Here is a 25,776-nt window from a genome sequence, read left to right on the forward strand (position 1 = left end):
TGCCTCTACACTCTCCAATATTTACCTCTCATGGAAGAAGAAGGAAACAGCTTCCTTTGACTTTTTGCACTTTGTCCAATAGGCAAGCCTGCTTAGAGGCTTTTTGAGGGGGTCTTTTTGGTGGCAGATGCATATTCAGTCATTGCAGTTAAATCCAATCCTGTCTCAATTTCTCTCCTCTAGTCCTTAAAGTGTTATCTGCTGGTAATATGTCAGCAGACAACGTAGACTCTGAATCTCTAGGCTGTCTGCTGTACAAATCAAATGAACCAGTTTGCAGCAGCACAAACCCAAACTGGCCAATATTTAACTCATGCGACCAGCTGCAATAGATCAGACATTTGACTGAATGCTTCTCTAACAGCTCCTCCATTTGAAATGGATTCCTCTATCTGACACTGGCTTCCAAAATGAATTCACTGGTCTTAAACAGAGAAAATGTGAAAAATGAAGCAAACATATTTATTGAAATCTGTGCATAAATTCTGAAAATCTGTTAGTACTTCATTTCTAAAACACTGTATTGTTTCCTGTGTAACAGAAACACAAGCATGTGTCATTAATAATAAATGGAAGCATGTCCTTTTGCTTTCATCAGCCTTATGAATTCTGCTCCTTGTGGCTCAAAACTGTAGAGTTTATCCTCTGATGTTTCATCTTTTAACATCACTTCCTTATCTTTACTTTTTTGCCGCTATTCAGTTATTTTTAGTTGAGTTACAGAAAAACAATGGAAGATCCTGCAGTTACTTGGCATGCAATGTTTATGAAAGCGGTGAATGTTTGTTTGCTGGTACTGCAGGTGAGGTGTGGAATGTTTCTTTCACATTTTTAGCACACCTATATTGGGCCAAATTCTGCAGTAGAGGTGCAGAAATGGATGTAAACTAAAGCCACTTGTTAAAATGTGTTCAGGCTTTAAAATTCCAAATTTGGATTTTGTGGAGCAAAAGAAGATAGGTTGGCGCCCAGAGGCATAGTGAATATTCAGGAGAGAACAATGTGATTATCACGCTAGGAGTCTGACTCATAGAGGCAAACAGGAATACTGCTAAATGACACCACACACAGCACATGTGACAGTCAGGCAGCTTAAACTCAGAACGTCAGATCTTCAGCTCCACTAATGGTGCAAAGGGGCTAAAAGCTGCCCAAAATGGGCAACTGAAGAATCCCTGGGTTGTAGCGGGATCCTCATCTGTTGTAGCATTGGCATTGCAGACAGCAGACTCATGGAGGATAACACAGCTAGTCCAGGACCACTGTAGAATACTGTACAGAAGAAACACATAGTTTGACTATACTGTATTTCAGACAATAGTTGGCCTAAAAGTGCGGTTTGACAGCAGACTTCCCTGCACCACTGTGGGATTTTGTGTGTGTTACTGGGAGTGATGTGGGGTGCCTATCATGATGTGGGTGTAAGTTTCCTGTGTCGGTGTTGCTTTATTTTATGTTCTTTTGCTAGTTGCTTTTCAGCTATCTGACACATCTAGGGATCGCCTTAGTTGACACTATTTTCTTAATACACCCTCTTTTTTTCATCAGCCACTACCCCGCTTTCAGAGCATTTGTGGGGTTCGATTCCTTTTGCCTATCATAAAATGTCAGATCAGTGTAACTTGGCTGCTTTATCACCTGTATTCATTTTCTGGCCAGTTTACACTAGGAGGCCAAATTCCCCTCTGATGTAACTTTACTGAAATCGGTAGAGTTACACCAAGCATTAATTTGACCTCAGCTGTCTTGCATACACCAACATGTATATCAGTGCAGAATTTGGCCCATTGTATTTATAATATATTTTAACATTTAGTGGCATTAAGAACCAGTTGAAAATGTACAAGAAACAGCCCTAACAGGGAACAGTAAAGCAGTTTCCCTCATTTCCTTTAGTATCATACTAGCCAATGCCCAAGTGTTTAAAGTTGACTTGTGTGTATCCATTTTTTGTTTCTTCAGGTGAGTGTTGCCTCTGACCCTGGACGCAGGGTTCAGCACAATATGCTGAGTCCTTTCCCAAGTCCTTTCCAGAGCCCATTTCGCAGCCCCATGCGCAGTCCTTTCCGCAGCCCATTCAAGAACTTTGGACATCCTGGAGGGAGGACTATAGACTTTGACTGTGATGAAGATGAAATGAATCTGAATTGCTTCATACTGATGTTTGATCTCATCCTGAAGCAGGTGCCAGCAGATAAAGAATGTCTATGTTAAACTGATGCAGAAATATAGTTCTCAATACTATACAAGACTCAGGGGGAGGGATAGCTCAGTGGTTTGCCCATTGGCCTGCTAAACCCAAGGTTGTGAGTTCAGTCCTTGAGAGGGCCATTTAGGGATCTGGGGCAAAAACCTGCCTGGGGATTGGTCCTGTTTTGAGCAGGGGGTTGGACTAGATGACCTCCTGAGGTCCCTTCCAACCCTGATATTCTATGAAACCCACCTATGTTTTTTCTGAATGACCTGAAAGGAAATTAACTATTCCCATATTTAGATGAACACAAAAGTCAAAAGACATGAAAAATATGTGGATCTAAACAGTGTAATCAAGCTGATCACTTTATTGGGACTTCTTTGTAGAAATCAATTTACAGCTGTCAACCTGCAGAGTTTCATTGATTTAACTGAAAGTGCAATTTTAAACTAATTTAGTTAAACTTGTACAAAAAGCACCATGGACACTTGTTTTGGTTTAAACCAGACTTATTTTAGTTTGCTTTAAGTCAATATCAGCACTTTTCTGTACAAGAAAGTTGCACAGGTTTAATTTAAGGTATAATTTTAAATTGCTTTAGTTAAACTGATGGAAACTCCTTGTGGACAAGTTGTTGAATTGATTAGGCTGAATCAAAATAAGCCACACTTAAACCAGAATAAAAGTGTTCACATAGAGGTTTGTATTGATTTAATTAAGTCACTTTATAAACTGATTTAAGGCCAGATCTACACTAAAATGTTAGGTTGACCCAGCTAAGTTGCTCAGGGGTGTGAAAAAAACCACATCCCTAAGTGACGTAGTTATGTTGACCTAACCTCCAGTGTAGACAGCGCTAGGCTGATGGAAGAAATCTTCCTTTGACCTAGCTTCTGCCTCTTGGGGAGGAGGATTGACTATAGCAACAGGAGAACCCATCCCATTGCTGTAGTGAGTGTTTACACTGAAGTGCTACAGCAGGGCATCTGCAGTGCTTTTAAGTGTAGACATTTCTCTAGGGAGACAAGTCCTTAAGAACAGAGATAAACAAAACCAAAATAAACCACTTTTCAATTAAAATAACTGTGCGCACACACAGTTTTGCACTAATTTAGCAAATTAATTTTTATTTAAGTGGCTGCACTAATTGCAAATGTATATGTTAAAAACCCCATAAGGTGTATCTTCACTAGAGCCATGTCTACACTAGACACCTTACAGCGGCACAGCTGTACCAAGGCAGTGGCGCTGCTGTAAGATTTCCCATGTAGCTGCTCTATGCCGACAGGAGAGATCTCTCCCGTTGACATAATTAAACCACCCCTAACGAGTGGCGGTGGCCAAGTCAGCAGGAGAGTGTCTCCTGCCAACATAGCACTGTCCACACCGGTGCTTCTGTCTGTGTAACTCGGGGTATTTTTTCATACCCCTGAGCAATGTAAGTTATACTGACAAAAGTGCTAGTGTAGACATAGCCTAGGAAAAAAGCTGTGTGTTTAATTTGGGTTATCTAACATGAGGTAAAATCCTAGTGACGGCAGTTTGTTGTTTTCACATGAGTTAGCAAGTCGAGTTAAAGACTGGGGGAGCCTCACTGCTAACTCTTGTGAAAACTACAAACTGCCTTGTTTTCAGCTAGGGTTTTACCTCATTTTGGTTAGGAATACATTTCTTTTCCTAGTGAGGACACCTCCTTAATGGGGATGCCTGTCATCCAGTGTTCAGGAATTCACTGGTACTTAACCAAGTGTTAAATTGGTGTGAAATTCTGAGCTCTGACCTTTTAATATAGAATTTACCAAATGAAGATTAGGAGCAGCAATAAAGATAAAGTGCAGTCAATGTCTTTCTCATTCTTGTCTTTTTTATTCCATGTAGTGTTTTATTTCATTTAAGTCTTTTCCAACTTTTTTTTTAAATGGCCTCCTTTCAGTTTCAGAACAGCTACTTAATCAGGATGATTAGCTGAAAATGGCATATCCCAGTGTAGTGCTCTCTAGATATAGGTCCAAATATCCAGAAATGGCCTTTGATTTGCAGTGCCTCTGATTTGTAGGTGATCAGCAGCTCTAAAAATCAGGCTCAGATTTCAGATCCCAGCCTCGGCTGAAGTCCCTTTGTACTACTCTAGTGATTCAGAGAGGACATAAAGTTGCCTTGAGTGGACAGATTAGGATGCTCCTGGTCCCAGGGTCACATAGAGTTATCATAGGTAGCTCTATACAATCTGCTGTCACAGCCCCTGATTTAGGTGGCATGGCAAGAGTGTAGGCAGGAAAGAGGATGTGGCCAGAGCACTGCTGTGCTCTGATGATCCTCAGCTGGAGTAATGGCCCCTTGGGGCTGTTACCAATTGGGATAAATGAAAGGAGCCCAGATGGTTGGTCTAACTTGTGCTGAGAGCCAAACTGGACCTCACAGACTCAGGGATCAGGGGAAAGCACAAAGTTAGTGTAAAGCCATCTTTGTCTCTCCCCTCAAGTCCTGCACCAGCCACATCTCTGCTGGACCCAATGATGGTGCTAGGGCTCAGATTTACAAAGTGGTCTAAGTGATTTAGATACCCATCTCATATTAAAGTTAATGGGAATTGGACATGCAAATCCCCTATGTGGCTATGAAAATCCCACCCTAGGTGTCTAAAGTTGGGCACCCAAAATCAGTGGCCACTTTTGAAACTGTGAGCCACACTACATGTCATACTCTTCTCTGTCTAGTTAATTTAATACTGGCAGTAATGTGAGACTAAGCAGAATAATGATCAGTGCTCTTCCTAATCAAATAGTTAATTCCTTACCATTCTATCACTGACTTTCAGATGGAACTCCAAGATGATGGCATCACCTTGGGTTTGGAGAACAGTCTCTCGAAGGACATAATTTCCATCATAAACAATGTGTTTCAGGCCCCTTGGGGTGGCTCTCACACCTGTCAGAAAGATGAAAAAGTAGTAGAATGTAACCTGTGCCAGTCTAGCATTCTCTGTTACCAGCTGGCTTGTGAGCTGCTGGAGCGACTAGCTCCAAAAGAAGAAATCAGGCTGGTGGTAAGTAGTGAAACAAATAGCTTATGTAATGAAATGACAAATTATGAGAGTTCCCCAAAACTCCTGTTTTAATTAGCCTGACATAAGGAAGTGAACTGCATTGATCTTGTGCATAGAGAAATTCTAGAGCAAAATTCCCATCGACTTGTCAGATCTGATAAGCTTGGATGGGAAACCTTCAAGGCGCATTCGCTAGCAATGATATTGATACAATGGGTGGCACTCTTCCTTCTATATCAGCTTTGAACTAGTGGTGGCAGGGCTCTGTTGTTGGAGGTGATGTCTTTCAGATTAAAAAAGACGCTGCTTAGTGCTTTTCATCTTCAAAGTTGTTTATATAACTAATTAAAACCAAGGGCCAAGATTTTCAAGTGACTAGTGATTTTGGGAGATTCAGTTTTCAAGTGTCCGACTTGATGTTCCTTAAAGGGGCCTGATTTTTAGAAAGTCAGGTCCCTCAAAGCTGTTTCAGTTTGGGCACCCCACATCACTAGTCATTTTTGAATATCTTAACCAAAGTTCCTGGCCACTTGTGATCATTAAAGATCCTTTGTTACTTTTTATGAGACTCACTTAAATGCCCAGGTTTGAGAATGCTGACATTACCACACCCAAATGTACATGCGTACAGTCCATTCATGCTCAGTTTGAGACCCCTTTATGAATGCAGGATTTAATTTAAAGATTAGGATTTGGCCTAGTGTATTGAAGGCTGTACATCAAGAAATGAATTGAATTCCTCAGTTTCCCCATCTGTAAAATGAAGATGATGATACTATCCTCCTTTGTAAACTGCTTTGAGGTCTACTGATGAGAAGTGCTTAATAAGAGCTAGGTATAATCATTATTGTGTTCTTATAGGAGCCCACAGACAACCTTGAGGATAGTCTTCTGTATACTAGACCCGAGTTTATTATAGGAACTGAAGGGGAAGAGGAAAATAAATCTGCAACAAAACATGGAGAAAACCCAGGAAATCATAGAGAGACAACAGAAAATGCTGGTAAGTTAGGGGGACAGTTGAACTAGGTGTTAAATGAAGCATTGGTTTGGCTTTGTTCCTTAAAAAAATACAAAGATTTGAAGTAGTCTTGCAAGTCCATTACAGAATTGATAGTTTTTCATGCATTTAATACTTTTAAAATGTGTTCATTCTATGGGAAAGTTGCGTTCCATTTATACACATATATAGCAAAATTGTTGGACCAAGAAAAAAAATCATTAAAAAACCCATTCCTTTGGTCTCACAGAAAAATGTTTTGGGTCAAATTAATTCCTAATATAATTCTACTGACTGCAGTAGAGCTATAGCTGGCATGCATTAGCCTTTTGTAGCAATCTCACCTTCCCTTGGTTTATTTTCTAGTTACATTCCCAACCAGCGAAAGAGATGATATATTAATGCAGGGGTAGGCAACGTATGGCACGTGTGCCGAAGGCGGCAACGCGAGCTGATTTTCAGTGGCACTCACACTGCCTGGGTCCTGGCCACCGGTCCAGGGGGCTTTGCATTGTAATTTAATTTTAAATGAAGCTTCTTAAACATTTTAAAAACCTTATTTACTTTACATACAACAATAGTTTAGTTATATATTATAGATTTATAGAAAGAGACCGTCTAAAAACGTTAAAATGTATTACTGGCACGTGAAACCTTAAATTAGAGTGAATAAATGAAGACTTGGCACACCACTTCTGAAAGGTTGCCGACCCCTGTATTAATGACTCTAATGTCACTTGATTTTAGCATCAATAAAAAATGACACCGAAAGAAAATTCTGTTACCAGCAACTTCCAGTTACCTTGAAGCTCATATACACTGTATTGCAGGTACAGCTGATTACTTTTTAAGTTTTATATATTTGATTTAATGACATCCCTGTGTTGAGAGTGGCATTAATTACATGAATTGCTTGCACAGGAAATGGCTAGATTTGAAGAGCCAGACATTCTTTTTAACATGCTGAACTGTTTGAAGATTCTCTGTCTTCATGGGGAATGTTTGTACATTGCAAGAAAGGACCATCCACAATTCTTGGCTTACATTCAAGATCAGATGCTGATTGCAAGGTATGTTTTTTAACCCAGGAATTGTCATTTTTATTTATATTACAGTTAGTGCTTCTAAATTCCAACCAGGATCAGAGGTCCATTGTGCTAGGCATTGTACAAACACACAGTGAGAAGCAGTTGCTACTTCAAAGATCTTACAGTTTAAATAGACAAGATAGACAAAGGCTGGGAAGGGAAACAAAGGCACCGAAAAGTGAAGTAACTTGTCCAAGGTCACACAGCAGGTCAGTCCCAGAGCTGAGAACAGAACCCATGTATCCTAACTCCCAGTCCAGTGCTCCCTTTGCTAGACCACTAGCCTCCCTGATTGCAGTGCAAATTTGCAATAATGGTTCCAGGAATGCTCATATATTGTCAATGAAACTGATTTGTGGAAATAAAAAAACAGTTCAAGGAAAAGTAGATCAGAACTATGTACAGCATGTGAATTTTATTTTTAAATCTTAATAAGTTTTGTTTTGAGTGCTATGGGATGAATGCTTGCAGTAATTTATTTGCAAGGAGTTTGGCCATATGAACAACAGACTTGTCATATCATTTACTAAGAAACTGACATTGTGTAAATCTCATTCCTTTCTTTCCTCCCTTTCCTTTTGTCCATTATTGTCTCTCCTTATGTCAAGTCTTATTGCTCTGGGGCCCAATCATGTGCTTCTTACTAGCATAAGCAATTCAATCAGCTTTGGTGGGACAACTTGTGTGAGTAAGGACTTGCAGGTTAGATTGTTAAATCTTCAGAGCTTTCCTGGATTTTTTTATTTGTCTGTAAGGCACCACGTGCATCTGTGGTTCAGTATAATTAATGATAATAGTAAGAAGGGTTACACAATATCTCTGTTCTCAAAAGTGCATATGGCAGTGTTTGTATTAAACATTAACTAGAGCAGATAGAAAATCAGGAAATTCTGGTATTTTAACATTTTGTTTTTATCTGTACATGCAAAGTGATGCAGTCTAATTTAGCTGTAACCACTCGAGATCATGGATAGTTCTCTGGAAACATCTGCTCAGTATGCAGTTGCAGTCAATAAAGCTAATAGAATGTTAGGAACCATTAGGAAAGGGATTGATAATAAGACAGAAAATATCATAATGTCACTCTATAAATCCATGGTACGCCCACTCCTTGAATACTGCATGCAATTCTGGTTACCCCATCTCAAAAAAATATATTAGAAATGGAAAAGAAACAGAGAAGGGCAACAAAAATGATTAAGGGTATGGAACGCATTCCATATTAGGAGAGATGAAAAAGACTGGGACTGTTCAGCTTAGAAAAATAGATGACTAAGAGGAAATATGATAAGAGGTCTATAAAATCATAAATGGTATGGAGAAAGTGAATAAGGAAGTATTATTTACCCCTGCACGTAACACAGGAACCAGGGGTCACCCAATTAAATTAATAGGCAGCAGGTTTAAAACGGAGATACGGAAGTACTTCTTTACACTACGCACAGTTACCCTGTGGAATTTGTTGCCAGGGAATGTTGTGAAGGCTAAAAGTAGAACTGGGTTAAAAAAAATAATTAGATAAGATCACGGAGGCTAGGTCTATCAATGCCTGTTAGCCAGGATGGTCAGGGATGCAACCCCATGTTCTGGGTGTCCCTAAACCTCTGACTGCCAGAAGCTGGGACAAGATGACAGGGGATGGATCACTTGCTAATTACCCTTTTCTGTTCATTCCCTCTGAAGTATCTGGCATTGGCCACTGTCTGCAGATAGGATACTGGGTTAGATGGACCATTGGTCTGACCCAATGTGGCTGTTCTTATGTTCCAAATCTGGATGAAAAATTGAAATACTGAATATTTTTTTAACGGAATTAAATGTTGAAATGTTTAGGTTCAGTTCGACACTGAACTGTGTCTGCCTGGGTTGCTGCAGTGCCTCAAAGGGGTTGTAATTTGGGTGCGTCATCCTCCCCATTCTCTTCTATGGACCAGGCTCCCGTCACAGACTACATTCCCTGTGATGCACCATAAAGGGAATATCTAGAAGGGAGAGTGAGGTGCACCATGGGAGAGAAAGTCTGGCTGGGGAGCCAAGCCCATAGGGGAGAAAGGGGGCATGAAGCACTTGAACTACAGCTTCCATGAGGCACTGCAGCTGCCCAGGTGGCTACAGATTAATGTTGAACTGACCTGAAACAAAATGTTTAATTCAGTTAAAAAAACCAAAAAGTTTTGATTCAGGAACACCCAATCAGAAATGAAATATTTCATTTAGATTTTCCCAATAAAAAATCAAAAACGTTTTGGTAAAATTAACGTTTTACCAAGGACAACTTAGATTTTGCAGGACCAACACTTTCTATCAGAAAAAAAAATTGTTGGAAAATTCCCTGCCACCTCTTAATATTAGCTGAGAAATATGTTGTTTGGCTAATGTCAGGGCTGGCTCTGGCTTTTTTGCCGCCCCAGGCAAAAAAGCCTGTCGCCGCCCCCCGGCAGGGAGCGCGGCAGGGGAGGACACCGAGCCTGGCCGCGGCCCCGCTCTCCCCAACCGGCTGGAGCGCCGGAGTGCTGGGAGGAGGGCGGCGAGCCCGGCCGCGGCCCCGCTCTCCCCGGGTGAGCGCCGCCCCCCTCCAGGTGCCGCCCCAAGCACATACTTGGAGGGCTGGTGCCTGGAGCCGGCCCTGGCTAGTGTAAAACCAAAGGGGAGTAACCAACTGTAAGAAGGTGCAAAAGCATCACTGTTGGAGAGAGGACACCAGATGAGATCTTCTTTGATCTGATCAGGCCTAGCAGTTCCTACATTCCACACACCAATTGTTTTACAATGAGTTAGATGTATGGTTTTTCATGTGGAGTAATACATTTCTGTCTCATTTATGCTGGTGAATGTCTTTGACAGACAGTTTCCAAAAACTGCTAGAACCTCCCCCAACAAAATTCATTTAAAATGAATATAGATGCAGGAGTATATGGGAGTTCCACATACAGCAACATTGAATTGCTAACATGAGTGCTGGGTGTAACTCACAAATGTAACCCTTTTCTTATGAAGCAAATTCCCCCAGTAACATAATGTAGACATTTAGTATGAAGGACGTTCTGTGAGTAAAAGACAGATTCTGTGATCAGATTTGCTTTTGTTGGTCCTTCTAGTTTATGGAGAGTAGTGAAGTCTGATTTCTCTCAGCTTTCTTCATTGGCTGTTCCACTCCTTCTACATGCTCTGTCGCTTCCTCATGGAGCTGATATTTTCTGGACAATCATAAACAGCAATTTTAACAGCAAAGATTGGAAGATGAGGTTTGAAGCAGGTAGGTCTGAGAAGTGTACGATATTTGCATGCGGGTTGCTATGGCAGGGAGGAAGGGGTTTTATCAGTTGTAGATATTGTAGTTGGCATTGGCTGTTTAAGGTAGAGAGGCTATTTTTCTACAGTTTCTTTCCATCTGTTACCCATAAGTGTTTTTTAAATTCATTGTCTTCATTGGCTGCTCTGGTGGTTGGTTTAATGAAATCATATACCACACTGATAGAAAAGACCCACTAGGTCCTCCACACATAGTCCATCTACCTCTTGCTAATGCAGGATTGTTCCTTATGGTCCATTTCCTTGTGCTTTGGCTAGCCTAGTTTAAATATCTCCAGTAATGGAGCATTACTCACTGAGTACCCCCTTGTATTGCCTTTTAAAGGGTATTTAACTTAGCTCTCTTGGTGTATGTTTGTAGCATAATAAAATTCTCTAGTAATCTCCATGCATAGTTTTACCCTTCTGTTATCAGAAAAAACAGATCTATATTACTGCCCATTGGATTGATATTCTCTGTGCTGGTCAATCAAGGCCCATGATGCTAGTTCGGGTTTAATGCCAAGAAGCAGTGGCTGTTCCCGTCTGCTCCTTAAAAGAGGAATTCCTTCAAATCAAAGTGATCCTGATGTTTGAAATAGGGGAATGAAAAGGAAGAAGCAACTATTACAATCAATCAGCCTTATTTTCCTCTCTTACGCTGGTGTTACACTGATGTCAATCTATTGACTTTAGTGGAGTTACTTTTAATTTACATTGGTGTAAGGGAGAAGAGACTCAAGCCCACTGGATTTTATTTTGAAATTACTGGCCCACATCCTTGGCTGCAGACAAGGAGTGCACAATACAGCTTGGGAAAAGGGGTGTAAAGAGGTCTTTGGCCAGCGGTGCACCAGGACAGTCAATCTAAAAGCTGCTCTAAGTTCTGCTGTCTGCCAGTGCCCCCAAAGGGCCATAATAGCTGCTTGCAATTGCAAGGATGCAGAGAACTGGGTGAAATTTTTTGGCCTGTATTATACGGAAAGTCAGGTTAGATGATCATAATAGTCCCTTGTGGCCTTAAAATCTATGAATCTGTGAATTTAGAAGCTCCTTCCTGTAGCCCTGCCAGCTGTAGGCAGGTTGGCTGGTGTAGAAGCAGCTGTGCTGGCTCTGTGCTTCCAAAAGATCCTCCTGCACTGGAATGATCCTCCTGTGGCTGGTTGTGCTGGCGTTGGGGCTACTTTGCACCAAGGGTATGACACGAAGTGGCTGTAGCGTAGGGGAGAATCTGGGTAACTTGTAAGTAATTGGGGTAATGAGAAAAATGTGCACTTGTCGCACAAAGCTGAAAGTGGAAACAAGCTGATGTTTTGATTATTCTTTGTTGTTTTCTATGAGATACAGGCCTGTGTATATTGTTCAAAACATAAGGGAAAAGGTCACTGCTTGAATTAATGTGAATATTCTCTTTGTTTGGGGACTTGTCTGCTGCAGTAGAGAAAGTGGCTGTTTTGTGCAGGTTTCTGGACATTCACTCAGTGACCAAAAATCACCTGCTGAAATATTCTTTGGCTCATGCATTCTGCTGTTTTTTGACTGCCATGGAGGATGTCAACCCAGCAGTGGCTACAAGAGCTGGGCTATTACTTGACACCATAAAGAGGCCAGCTTTGCAGGTAGGTTCACCATATGGAACAAAAAAATGCATTAAAGCTAGAAATGAGTGCAAGTGACAAAGACAGGATCTTGACCCATTTTTTCCCCCAAAGTTCAAAGGTGTTCAGATCCATAGTTTGGAGTTTGGCCCATCACTATAACCTCAGAAAACACAGCATCTTAAGGTTCTCAGTAGCTAACTCGCACAGGGGCAACATGCCCTTTACAGATTCTAGAGGTGCCAGTCTTCTGGTCCAAAATACTAGAGCTTACAATAGGATTCTACAGCATCTGAGCTATTACTTGAAAAAACATAATTATTTTTATAATGGTAAAACAAATTGGGGTGATTTTCTTTTTAATGCTGGAAAAAAATATAGTTCAAAAATCTACTGACTCACAAGTAAGGCCCTTCATTTTCAGTTTTTACTGATTTTTTTTTTTTTTACTGAAAAATTCCCAGGTTTTACAAAAGCTATTATTCAGTTTTTATTGGTTTTCACCCTAAGTTTGGACCAATCATGTACAGGAAAATACTGTTTATATTAAGGAAATCTAATACATTATATGAGGTAAATGTATTTATGTTAATAATAAATTAGTCTAAGTGTAATTGCGAGGTTGTCTGTTAAAGTAAGGCAAAGTAGTGGAAGATACACACATGCACACGTGTATATGTGTACGAACTGTTAATGTACATTTTATGAAATAAACCACAGCATTAAACTCCGTATTTTTACTTTTCTCTATATGTTGTTTTTTCTGTCCTCCTGTCCCCCAATATTTACCAGAAAATGGCGAAGTTAATTTTTTGCACTGATTTTCACCCATTTTTGTAGTAAACACTGATAAATTCCTAGGAATTTTTAAACAAAAAACCCCCCTGTACATGAACGGCCTTACTCACAGGTAAACAGATAGCAGAAAATTTATGAAAACAAAGCTACCTATTGCCTTGATCTTTGAAAGATTTATACACATGTTTACCTTTAAGCATATGAGAAGACCCCCTGATTGGACTACTCATGTGCTTAAAATTAAGCATATATATAAATCTTTGCAGGATCAGGACCTACATTTATAAGCAAGATGGAAAAAATCTCATTATAAAGTTTAGTGCAATATCTGGTATAAATTATTTCTGGTAGATAGAACAAAAAAGGTATTTAAGTAATAATTCCAGTACAGTTGCCCATAAAATGCAGTTCATAGGTTTGCTATTTTATACGATATATGGGGCAGATTTTCAAAGCACAGCTCAGGGAAGGTGGATTCTGCTGAAGACAGTCGGAGTTGCACAGCTCCAGTTCTGTCTAAATCTTTTCAGATGTGTCCCTAGTGCTTTGACAAATTGATTGCATATGCCAAAGGCTACAAATAACTGCCTAAGCCAGATTTTTCTTTGTGGTCTGGCCAAAGGTTCTTCTTTTTGAGGAAGACAGGCTTGTCCCACATATGCTGCACTTGTTAAATATTTAATTCCTGTTGTCTTTTTCAAACATGAATGTTGACACCAAGCTCAAAATTCTTGTGCTAATAAAACACAGCAGCATTTGTGTGCCTTTGATACTTTTAACCATGTAATATATCTTTCTCATTTGGGGCCTGAGCCTGCCTACCTAAAACTCCTACTGAAATCAATGGGAATTTTGGGTACACTAGAAGGTCAAGATCAAACCTATACTTTTGATCTATGTATTTATTAAAACATAACATTTTTGATTACTTAAAACAGTTGAACCAGTAGAATTGCTGCTAAATTCCCATCATGTTTCATTGATTGAATTAATGGGAGGTAACATACGTTTCTAGTGGTACATGCTTCAATAGTCTCCACTCTTCATGAACTGTATCGAACTCCTTGAATTCCTGTTAGCAAGCGAAGTCCTTTCCATTAGCTTCCATTCATTTTATTTTATCAGAATATGGTACATGCTCTAGCCCCAATGCTACTTTTATGGTTCTGCTGGAAATAAATGGCCAAATTCCCAGAACCCCCCTTTGGTTTTGAAGACTCCTTGAAAGCAATGGGTTTGCATGAACAAAAATTAAAGCAGAATTTGGCCCAAGAATTCTGAGGCAAAGGGTTTTGCATGGTATGCACATCTGCATTGCTAATACCCGCAGTGTCCTTCTGCCTGATAGGTATGTCATAGTAACGGCAGGGTTTGGGTTTGAAACTGTTTCTAGATGCACTGCATTGATTCCTATATTCTTTGCTTGTCAGAACTCTGGGTTGCTTCCTCCACTTTAAAATGACTTGGGGCCAATACACTGGTATAACTTCACTGAAACCAATGGAGCAGCAGGGTATGATCAGGGAGAATTTTGTGTGTCGCATGTAATTGGGTAAAATTTTGCCCTATACTTACATATTTTTAAAAATTAAAATGGAAAATCCCCCATTCAAAACGACGAGGGCCTAATTCTTCCCTCACTTACATTGGTTTTCCATCAGTTTCAGTAGTTATTCCCAACTGACATGTGTGAGAGACCAGAAACAGGCCCTTCTTCTCTACCAGCTGATTAGGGAAGTTGAGAGGTTTGCCTCTCTAACAAGTGTTCTTTAAAATAATACTCTTTCCATCTGAGTTCTGTTCTTTTTTTCCTCCACAGGGTCTGTGCCTCTGCCTTGATTTCCAGTTTGATACAGTTGTCAAAGACAGACCCACAATTCTCAGCAAGCTTTTGCTCCTTCATTTTCTAAAGCAGGACATTCCGGCTTTGAGCTGGGAGTTCTTTGTGAATCGCTTTGAGACACTCTCTCTGGAAGCACAGCTTCATCTGGACTGCAACAAAGAATTCCCTTTTCCAACAAGTAAGCAGAATCAGAAACGCATTATCTTTCACCACTGCTGGAATTCAGCTCCCTGAACTAGAGGAGAGAAGTGAAGGCCCCATCTGCAGTGGGGCTTTAACCAGGTTTGCTGAACTGATGTAGTCATTTAAAACTAGACGTGGATAACCCAGTGTAAACATTCCTAGACCAGATTAGGATACACTATATTTAAAGGTTTTTAAACACCATGTTCTGCTTTAGTTAAAACATAGTTCTCAGACTTCGTTGAAACATGATTTGGTTCTGTGAATAGTCAAGGTCAAACTGAGTTAGCCTGAATGTTCTTTAGAACCAGTTCCCCCAAACATTATTCTTGACCCCACCATAGACGGGTTTATAGTTTGCCCTCTTAATAATAATTAATAATTAATTTATTATTATTATTATTATTTATTTCATTTATTATTATTCCCAAAGGCCCCAGTCATGTTTAGGCCTCATTCTGCTGGGTCCTGTATAAAGATAGTTAAAGAGACAATCCCTGGCCCAGAAGCCATACAGTCCAAAAGATACAAATGGATGAATGGCAACGGTGATATTACATGACCGGTATTTGGGGCTCATACAACAGTTAATAATTCCCATAGTGTCTGTAACAGACATTTGTTAACAGAGGTACTGCACATACCTGGCTTCCTGTTAAGGTACCCAGGGAGATCCTGTCTTTTTCCATCCTCCAATGGGCTAAGATAAAATAATAATTGCACTTGTCTTTGTATGATTATTTTTACATGATTTATTGTAAAAATTACAAATCAATCAGTAACTTAAAGTGAAAAATATTTGGGAGCATTTAATATATAACTATGCTGCAGATGTCCACCTTTTGCCCCTTTGCTTCTTGGCTTTCCAAACATAACCATAAGGGTTTTAGGGGATTTGATTATCTGCTTTTGGATCTCTAATTACTGTAAAAATCAAAGGGCTTCAATGTCTCATGTGCCCAGATCATCAATACTCCATTAAAGCTAATTGAAGTGTACTGGGAGGGCTGAAAGTAACTTAAGGGACTTATCGGTACGCAGGGCTGGGGTCCTGAGCGTGGGGGAGGGCTCAGGAGGAAGGGGTTGGGCCTTTAAATCCCTGGGCCCTTTAAATTGCTGCCGCTACTCTGAGGCTCTGGTGGCAATTTAAAGGGCCCTGGGCTCCGGCTGCTGTAGTGGCAGCTGGGAAACCTGGGACCTTTAAATCACCGCCAGAGCCCCATGGTAGCTGTAGCTGCGGTGGCGGCAGCCCCGGCGTCCATATAAAGGCTTGTTGACTTCAGTGGGGCTCGGGGTCTGCCTGCATGTGAGACTTTTCAGGATTGCAGTAAATATGCAGTGGAATGAATCCTAACTTGGTTGATTGCATTTGTAAAGCTATCACTGCTGTCCGGACAAATGTCGCCAACCTCAGTGATACAGCAATGTGGAAGATCAAGAGGGCTCGCTTTGCACGTAATCGTCAGAAGAGCGTGCGTTCCCTGAGGGACAGCGTGAAGGGACCTGGGGAATCAAAGAGAGCACTCTCTCTTCCAGAAACCTTAACCACCAAAATCCGTTGAGTATCCATTTATATTTTTGAGATAAGCCTGCACCTTCTCCCTTAAGATTGCATCCTGTTGCTGAGTACACAATGGGACTTTCAGTATTCATCCAGTGGGGACAGTTTAGCATATCTGGGTTAGAGACTGACTCAAACATTATTCTGGTAGTTAGAAGTCAGTGAGTTTTGCAAATAACATGGACAACATTCCCGTTTTGTGCTATACTTGTTTTATTGATAGAATGAAGTGCCCTGAAACAAGTTTGTAGATAGTTTTTAACCTGCGTAAGCTGGCTAATGTATTGGCTACTTGGACAAGAACTAGAGGTAGCTTTTGGAAAGTGATTCAGTTATTGCTGATTATTATTAATTAATATGTTTTTGTCAATTTATACAGTACTATACATGTGCTTGGCACTTTTCAAACAACAAGAAATTCTTTGCTGCAACCATTCTATATTTGCAGATTTCCCTTAGTAGTATAATAATGTGCATACAAAACATTTTTATAACCATCTTACATACAAGGAAATTGATTCTCAAAATCCTCTGGGCTGCATGTGCTGCAAAAATATCAATGACTAGAATATTGTTAATATGCTATAGGAAAAACGATAATTAAATCTACTATTTTTCATTTTTAGGGGACTTTACAAATATTAATTAGTCCTGTACTTAAAAGATACTTCAGCAACACTTAATACCCCCCAACCCGTATAATATAATACTTGTTAAAATTAACCCGAGTCATCGGTGCCAATCAACTGCTAAGATTAATTAGAATTTTTTCCTCTAAAATTAGTAGAGAACAAAATTAAAACCAAAATTATTTTGCTTATAGTTTTCTTCTGAATCTTATGTAACTTTTATTGATTAATTCTGGATCCTGCATGAGTCCTTCTTGTTTAATGACTCTTGGACCAGAAAAACTGAGTAATAAAGGAAACTAGAGTTAAGGGATACAGAGTATAAAATCACAACTCCACAAAAATAAATCTTCTAAAATGTTACATTCACTGCATGATAACAATTAACACATACACTTGAGAATTCTCTTAGATCAAACTCAGCTTAATGCTGAGCATATGTTGAAGTTTAAGTTGTCTCTATTGCTTATTTAAACAGAGTTATTCTTGGTTTTTAGCTGTGAGGTTGACCAGGCATGAGCAGTCTGCTCCTGCACTTGGTGGAACACCAGAGCAAACGCCAGGTGGGTACTTCCTCTGTTGAAGAGAGGGGTGTATAGTGGATACAGGAAGAAGGGAGGGAATGCGATCTCTTTTATTGGATCATGATATAATTTGCATTAGGCACTAGCTTATCAAAAAGGTTCTTTCTTAAAATGTTGAGTGCCAGAAGAAGGAATTATTTTGGCCTGCAAGTTGTTGCAAGTTATATACTCTTAGTCTGTCAGTCTGTCTCCACTTATTGTCTCTTGTCTTATACTTATTGTAGACTCCTTGGGGCAGGGACTGTTCTTTTGTTCAGGGTTTGTACAGTACCTAGCACAATGGAGTCCTGTTCAATGGCTGGGGCTCCTAAATGTCACTGCACAATAAATAATAATAGTAATATTGTTTGCTGGTCTGTGTAAATCAGTGTGCAGACTCACCGTCAGGGGACAGAAAAATAAAGTCCCAACTACAGGGTCTCTTCATGTCCCTTTTTTCAGGTCTAGCTTTATTTGCTAAAAATATAAGCTCAAAACTAGAACAAATCAACTCAAACTTCTGGGTGATAACCTGCAAGGTCTTCCCAGTTTCAGCGACCTGGAAAGGGCAGGAGCACAACCTTGCTTGATGCTAGCCTCCTTTGAACCAGCACCCCCTTCCTTTCATAGCCCCGTGCAGATCAATCATGTGGCAGGCAGAGACTAGGTGAGTCTTTACATGCCAGAGAGCCTTTACACTTTGTCATAATCTGATAAAAGGTGTGATACACAGGAGTGTTGGAAGTGACTATTCTTTATTCCCAGGCCCCAGTCACCTGGCAGAGATCAGGGTTACCAAGATCAATTCCCTTGTGATATGGGAAGTGTCAGCCTCATATTACCTAACTTGCAGTGTTGCCAACTCTCATGATTGTGTCATGAGTCTCGTGATAGTTGATCTTATTCTTAAAGACTCAACTCCTGGATTCAGGTGATTATGTGAGAATCTCAGCTTTTGTTTTAAAAAATTGGACGTTTCTAGCCCTCCTGATGGTGAAGAAAAGCCTGAAATCATGACCTGAATGCATTCCAAAGGCTTGGAAACCTGCAGGCAAAAGGAGCCCAATGTTTATTATATTTTTAAAAAAACTCATGATTTTTGGAGGCCTGACTCATGAATACTTGCGATTAGTGATACTGAACTTGACTGATTTTTTCCAAAGAACCAATACAGATCCAAATACTTTCTGCACATCTGCTATCAAAAAACACACCTCTCTCTCTTACACTGAGAAAATGTAGAAGTAAAGATTTGATCCTTGCCCCCATCCACTCCATCATTTTTGGTTTAAACCTGCAGTCCCAACTCAGTCAAAACTCCTGTTGAAATCAGTGGAGGTTCTGTGGGAATCAAGGACACAGGATCAGGCCCTTATTAATTATTAACTCTGTTCAGCATTCCAACCCACTTTGTCACAGAAGGCAGGAATTCCACTGAGTGGCATGTACTGAAAGACAAAGAGATCATGTTTAGCATGAGGCACAGTCTAATCATGGCTTGGTGTTGCATGGTATATTTTGATAGGTCATGAGGTAATTTGAGGGTGAAAGGGACTCAGATTAGAATAATAGAATCATAGAACTGGAAGGGATCTCGAGAGGTCATCTAGTTCAGGTCCCTGCACTCAAGGCAGGACTAAGTATTTTCTGGACCATCCCTGACAGGTGTTTGTCCAACCTGCTCTTAAAAAAATCTCCAATTATGGAGATTCCACCACCTCCCTAGGCAATTTATTCCAGTGCTTAACCACTCTGACAGTTAGGAAGTTTTTCCTAATGTCCAACCTAAACTTCCCTTGCTGCAATTTAAGCCCATTGCTTCTTGTCCTATCCTCAGAGCTTAAGAAGAACAATTTTTCTCCCTCCTCCTTGTAACAACCTTTTATGTACTTAAAAACTGTTATCATGTCCCCTCTCAGTCTTCTCTTCTCCAGACTAAACTAACCCAATTTTTTCACTCTTCCCTCATAGGTCATGTTTTCTAGACCTTTAATCATTTTTGTTGCTCTTCTCTGGACTTTCTCCAGTTTGTCCACATCTTTCCTGAAATGTGGTGCCCAGAACTGGACACAGTACTCCAGTTGAGACCTAATCAGAGCGGAGTAGAGCAGAAGAATTACTTCTTGTGTCTTGCTTACAACACTCCTGCTAATACATCCCAGAATGATGTTTGCTTTTTTTGCGACAGTGTTACACTGCTGACTCATGTTTAGTTTGTGATCCACTATGACCCCCAGATCCCTTTCTGCAGTACTCCTTCATAGACCGCCATTTCCCATTTCGTATGTGTGCAAGAAGATTAGTCTCCAAATCTGACATACCTTAGAACTGTTACATACTGCTAGGTAATATTGAAATATCTGTATATTGAATTAGATCCGTTGACTCTTACACATTTAAAACAAATAACAGACCAAATACCACTCAAATCCCCCAATAATCATTGTTTATGAATTACCCTATAATAATGGCTAAAGAAGCACACATCTAGCCAGTAGGAGGAGGACAATGTAACTAACATATGCTGGGGCTGATCCTCAGTGGAGCTATGATAATTTATAGCAACTGAGGACCTGCCCCTCTGTTTTCCCTGGTGTAGTTTACAGTGGCATCATAATGGATGCTAATAACAGAGAGAAGTACCAGATATGAGATTTTGCATGCTTGTGAGAGCATAATATTAATTCTGGAGAGTGAAAGCTCAGAAAAAGTCCTTGGAAGTATCCATTAACTCATGCCACTACTGTATACCCATTGCAAGACTGAATATTTCCTTATCTTCAAGTTTCTGAAAGACACAGCTCAGTGAGCAAAAGTAAAAAGGATAATTTTATCAGATTAATTACTCATTTAATTGTATGTGGAAGTTTTGGGATAGATTTAGACCCACATTAATGACTCATTCAGTTCCATAGTAACATTTTTTTTATGTTAAGGAAAAGTCGCACAGAATTTAATAGAGATGAAACCAGTAGGGGGCTAAAGAAAAAACTGTTAAAATCTTCTGAATGAGACTGATGTCCTTTTTAGAGAAAGTATTCAATAGAATTTAATAGAGAATTATATCTCTGCTGTGGAATTGTTTGGAAAGGTTATCACTCTCAATTGAATTCTAAAGGACCAAAAGGGGTCAAGGATGAGAGAGACATAATGTGGATGAGGTAATATCTTTAACTGGACCAACTTCTGTTGGTGCGAGAGACAAACTTTCGAGCTCCCCAGTGCTCTTCCTCAGGTCTGGGGCCAAATTAGAATGAGAGAGGTGCTGAGACCCTGTGTGCCAGGTCACAATGCTTGGAGCCTGGAGCTGGGCCCAGCCCTGCAGGACACAGGAGCTGCCACTGCCTGACGTGAGTGCAGGATGGGGTCACTCTCAATCCCCAGCCCCAGTCCCACAGGAGCCACTGCTGAAGCCCTAATTCATACCTGGAAAAAAAAGAATGGGAATTTGAATTATGCAGCAAGTACTTTATTTTAATCAATATTTAAACAGATTGTGTTGGAATTACAGTACATTGCATTCTCTACCAACACTTCTGCTTTATACCTTCACATATTGTTGTTTGTAAAAAGACCCTCATTCTTAGAGGTGCTGGGCAGCTGCAGATTCTATTGACTTCAGCTGGAGTTGTAGGTACTCAGTACTTCTGATACTTCATCTCTAGTATGAAGGATCTCAGTAATAAAGACGTGCTTATACATATGGTAAAATGGAGGACGATATTTCCTGGGCCAGATAAAGGGGCACTGACAGGTTAAAACAGGGGTGCTGGAACAGTTTGTATAGTGGGGGTGCTGAGAGCCATTGAACCAAACTAAACCTGTATATGATGAAAACCACTTCAAGCCAGGAGGTGCGGCAGCATCCCCTGCATACCTAAGTCGAGCACCTATGCATAGGCGCCGACTTTCTAATATGTCGGGGGGTGATCCTTGCTGGCTCTGCCTCAGGCCCCGACCCCACTCCACCCCTTCCCACAAAGCCCTACCCCGCCTTTTCCCGCCCCCGCCCCTTCCCACCCTGCTGCTACCCTTTCCCAGAGTGTGCCTTGCTCTCGCTTCTTCCCCCTTCCCCAGTGCCTCCTGCATGCTGCGGAACAGCTGATCGCAACGGGTGGGAGGTGCTGGGGGAAGCACTGATTGGTGGGGCTGCCAGCAGGTGGGAGGTGTTGGGGGGGAAGGGGCAGGCGTTGATAGGGGGGCGGCCGGTGGTTGCCTAGCACCCACCATTTTTTCCCCGTGGTGCTCCAGCCCTAGAGCTCCTAGGGAGTCGGCACCTATGCACCTGACTTAGAAATCATAAGGGTTAAAAATATTCCTTACCTAAAAATGTTGCTGAAAAGGTTTTAGATGATGAAAATGGAAAGAATGTTATAAATCTGATTTACTATTTGTTCTTTTTGCTGCTTGTTTCCTTTTTTGCATTCATTCAGAATGGACAATGATGCTCAGTTAGTCAATTTCCCTCTTGTTCAGATTGTCATGCATTACTGTTTGGGTTGCATGCACTGCAGGGAAATGTTCAAATCCAACTTCTTTCACTGGAAAATAATCATGAGAATATTTGTACTAAATATTTAACGTTTGTAAAATATTATATATATGATATGATATGATACTATAGTATACAACAGTATAAGCAACAATTTGGCTTAGACTATCAGACAGCATACCTTTAACGCACTCTGTGTAGATTTTAGGGATTTACTTAGCAGCATTAGATGATAGTTAGGATCTCTGCATTCCTTTGGAAGCTGTGGTTTTCCTGGATAAAGCTAAAATAGCACAATCTAATCAGGTAAATCCACTATTCTTCTGTGTCTGGAGAGAAGTATGCACTATGCACGTTAGAAGGTAAATCCTTCATTATCTCTTTGATCAAATGCAGGATTTCCCCTCTCTCATATCCTCTAAAGCAGTGGTAGGCAACTTGGGGCCCGTGGGCTGCATGTAGCCCGTCAGGGTAATCCACTGGCAGGCTGCAAGACAGTTTTTTTACACTGACCATCCGCAGGCACAGCTGTGCGCAGCTCCCAGTGGCTGTGGTTCGCCATTCCCAGCCAATGGGAGCTGCGGGAAGTGGTGGGGCCCGCAAGGACATGTTCCCAGCTACTGGGAGCTGCGGGCGGCTGTGCCTGCGGATGGTCAATGTAAACAAATTGTCTCGCGGCTCGCCAGTGGATTACCCTGACGGGCCGTGTGTGGCCCGTGGGCCGCAGGTTGCCCACCACTGCTCTAAAATTTTATTGGGATTACCCTTAGCTGGAGTAACTTGTGTTCCATTGAAGTCAATGGAGCTATGATGAATTACACCAACTGAGGCTCTAACCCATAAAATATTCTTCTTCTTTTGCTCACAGTAGTGTAAACCAGGAGTAAGGCCACAGAACGTGGTGGAGTTACACTGGTGTGAAAGGAAATCAGAATCAGTCACATACAGTATGACTGTTCACTGAGGATGTTTGAGGAATTGAAAAGCTTTTGATTTCAACAAAATACGGAGTTAATTTCGTATACCTAAAGGCGAGGGTAGATTACTGCCCTCAAAAATGCACGCACAATTCCTACTGACTTAACATCTGCATATAGGGTCAGAAGTGGAACAAGTCTCTTGGATAGATGTCTCTGGCCTGATTCTTTATTGCCTTGCACTGCAGTCATTCTCATCAGTGTCTTTCTTGTGCTGATAGGACAACCATCCCCAGAGAATGACAATACAATAAAGGACCTGCTTCCAGAGGACGCTGGGATTGATCATCAGACCGTCCACCAGCTGATTACTGTGCTAATGAAGTTTATGGCAAAGGATGAGAGTAGTGCTGAGTCAGATATCAGCAGTGCTAAAGCCTTCAACACAGTGAAGCGCCATCTGTATGTCTTGCTTGGCTATGATCAACAGGAAGGATGCTTCATGATTGCGCCTCAGAAAATGCGCATTTCAACTTGTTTTAATGCATTTATCGCTGGAATAGCACAAGTAGGTGTGATTTATTCTCGCTGGGCATATGTGATCCAATGAGCTGCACCAAAATACCTCCCCCAGCCAGCTACTGTTGTCTGGGGTTCCTGAAATGTCTGCAAGGCAGTCTTCTTTACAGTATTAAAAATGCTGGTTGAGTGTTTAGTAAACATCCGTAATACCTTTAGATATATGCTCTCATTATAATAAGTGGATGAATTTGAGAGCGAGAAGGGCTGTGTTGCTTGTTCACCCTTCAAAAGCTCAGTCCAGACATATGAAGTACCTTTCCTAGTGCTATTATTGCTTTGGAGAAGGAAGGAAAGTGGTTAAAGACAGAGACTGCAAATTAGAATTGATGGGTTCTATGCCCATTTGCACCATAGACTTGCTATATAACCCCGAGCAGGTTAGTTTTCCTCTGTGCATTACTTTCTTCATCTGTAAAATGAAATCCACAATAATTCCCTATCTCGCAAGGGCTTAATTAACTCATATTAGTAAAGTGATACTTGGCTGAAAGGTGCTACATGGTTGCAGAGTATCATTATTGCTTTTGATGACAAAGTCTTTTCATTGCTGCAATGTTTCTCTGTAACTCCTTATTAAAACTTCCTCTTACGTGAACTTTAAGGGAGAAAAATGGTCACTAGTTCAAATAACCATAAACCATTAAAAATGCCCAATAAAGATGCAAGAATATCACGTTTTTCATCTGCTTTTTTTGTTATACACATTGGAGGAAGCACCCATTTTTTCCAAAGCAGGGTGCGATGGATGAATCTGCAGAAATTCACATGCAGCTCCAGGCAAAACATGCAGACATTTGTACATGCAGATCAGGTACATATATGTGCATGTGGGCAGTTAGATCATGAGGCATTTGTACAAACTGCATGCCAGACCTATCAAGATGCAATCACAGGGTATTGTTCCTGATTTACCTCTCACTTACTGTGGATATATAGTGGTGTATATGAAAGGAGGTTCAGGCCAATTGTGTTGTGTTTAGCTTGAAGGTTCAGAAGGTGGAAGTTAGACTGTAGAACCGTAACCTAAATTTTCCAAAGTAACTAATAATTGTGCTTGCCTCAGTTTTTGGGTGCCCAACTTGAGACACCTTTGAAGGCTTGACTTTCAGAAGTGCTGAACACCCACTCTCTAAAAATCTGGTCTCTTTAAGGTGTCTCAAGTTGGGCTCACAAAAGCACTATTCATTTTTGAAAATTTAGATCCATGGTTGGAATCCACTGAAGTCAATGGGAACTTTGCCATTTACTTTAATGGGGCCAGGATTTTACTCCATGTCTTTAGTGTGAAAATATTAATTTGGAATTCGTTTTATGATTTTTTTTACTTGTGATAAAAGGGAGCATTCTGTAGTGTAGGGAATCTCCTTGGCTGTTAGAGCCACACTCTTTATTGCAGCACTGGCATTTGCTCACAAGAAGAGGGAACTTTGTAAAATACAACATTAACATAACACAAAATTTATAAATATTTACTTTCTATTGCCAGTCCTGCAAATGGTGGGACTGGATGAATGTGCTGGTTTATTAGCTTTAACTTCCGTGAGCTTAAACCTAGAAAGTTTAGCTCAAGGAAACATTATTTCCAAAGATTATTGTTAATATTCAACTCCTTACACCCTAATATTGCTGCTCTGCTATTTTTGGTAAGATAGAGAGAGATCTTTTATTCCTAGCAGCAAACACGGAGATAAGATTGTGCAAGGTAAAATCATTTTGATGTTATCCCACCAGGTGGTGCTGTTGGACAGTTCTTTTTGGAGAAAAGAATATAGCACAGATGGGCCTTGATAATACTTGGTAAAACTGTGCTTTAAGTCCTAAGGTTGAGCTATAGTCAGGATATATAATTTTAGACTTCCCAAATCTTAATATAACGTGTAGAAAAGTGCCATTGGCTTCAGGGCCTGTCTGCATTACAAAATGTACTGTATTGCGACACCTCGTTATAACACAGTTTGGTCTTACCTGTGTGGATGATTTGGTCAAAACCT

At 40.6% G+C, this 25,776-nt stretch overlaps 1 protein-coding gene across 16 annotated transcripts in view; it reads left to right on the forward strand.

Moving 5' to 3' along the window:
* UNC79 (unc-79 homolog, NALCN channel complex subunit) overlaps positions 1–25,776 on the forward strand; it is a 144,316-nt gene that overhangs the window by 45,522 nt on the left and 73,018 nt on the right. For 12 of the 16 annotated variants that reach the window (XM_065593522.1, XM_065593523.1, XM_042858643.2 and 9 more), the window contains 11 exons: positions 1,963–2,184; positions 5,013–5,240; positions 6,102–6,243; positions 6,988–7,070; positions 7,162–7,310; positions 10,427–10,584; positions 12,057–12,238; positions 14,835–15,036; positions 16,419–16,598; positions 17,729–17,794; positions 23,485–23,771. In XM_065593522.1, coding sequence (XP_065449594.1) covers positions 1,963–2,184; positions 5,013–5,240; positions 6,102–6,243; positions 6,988–7,070; positions 7,162–7,310; positions 10,427–10,584; positions 12,057–12,238; positions 14,835–15,036; positions 16,419–16,598; positions 17,729–17,794; positions 23,485–23,771 — 1,899 coding nt within the window. The remainder of the gene's footprint in view (positions 1–1,962; positions 2,185–5,012; positions 5,241–6,101; positions 6,244–6,987; positions 7,071–7,161; positions 7,311–10,426; positions 10,585–12,056; positions 12,239–14,834; positions 15,037–16,418; positions 16,599–17,728; positions 17,795–23,484; positions 23,772–25,776) is intronic. The other 4 variants (XM_042858646.2, XM_024103135.3, XM_042858645.2 and 1 more) reach the window with 1 other exon arrangement.

The sequence above is a fragment of the Chrysemys picta genome, chromosome 4 (assembly GCF_011386835.1).
Source record: "Chrysemys picta bellii isolate R12L10 chromosome 4, ASM1138683v2, whole genome shotgun sequence".
NCBI lineage: Eukaryota > Metazoa > Chordata > Testudines > Emydidae > Chrysemys > Chrysemys picta.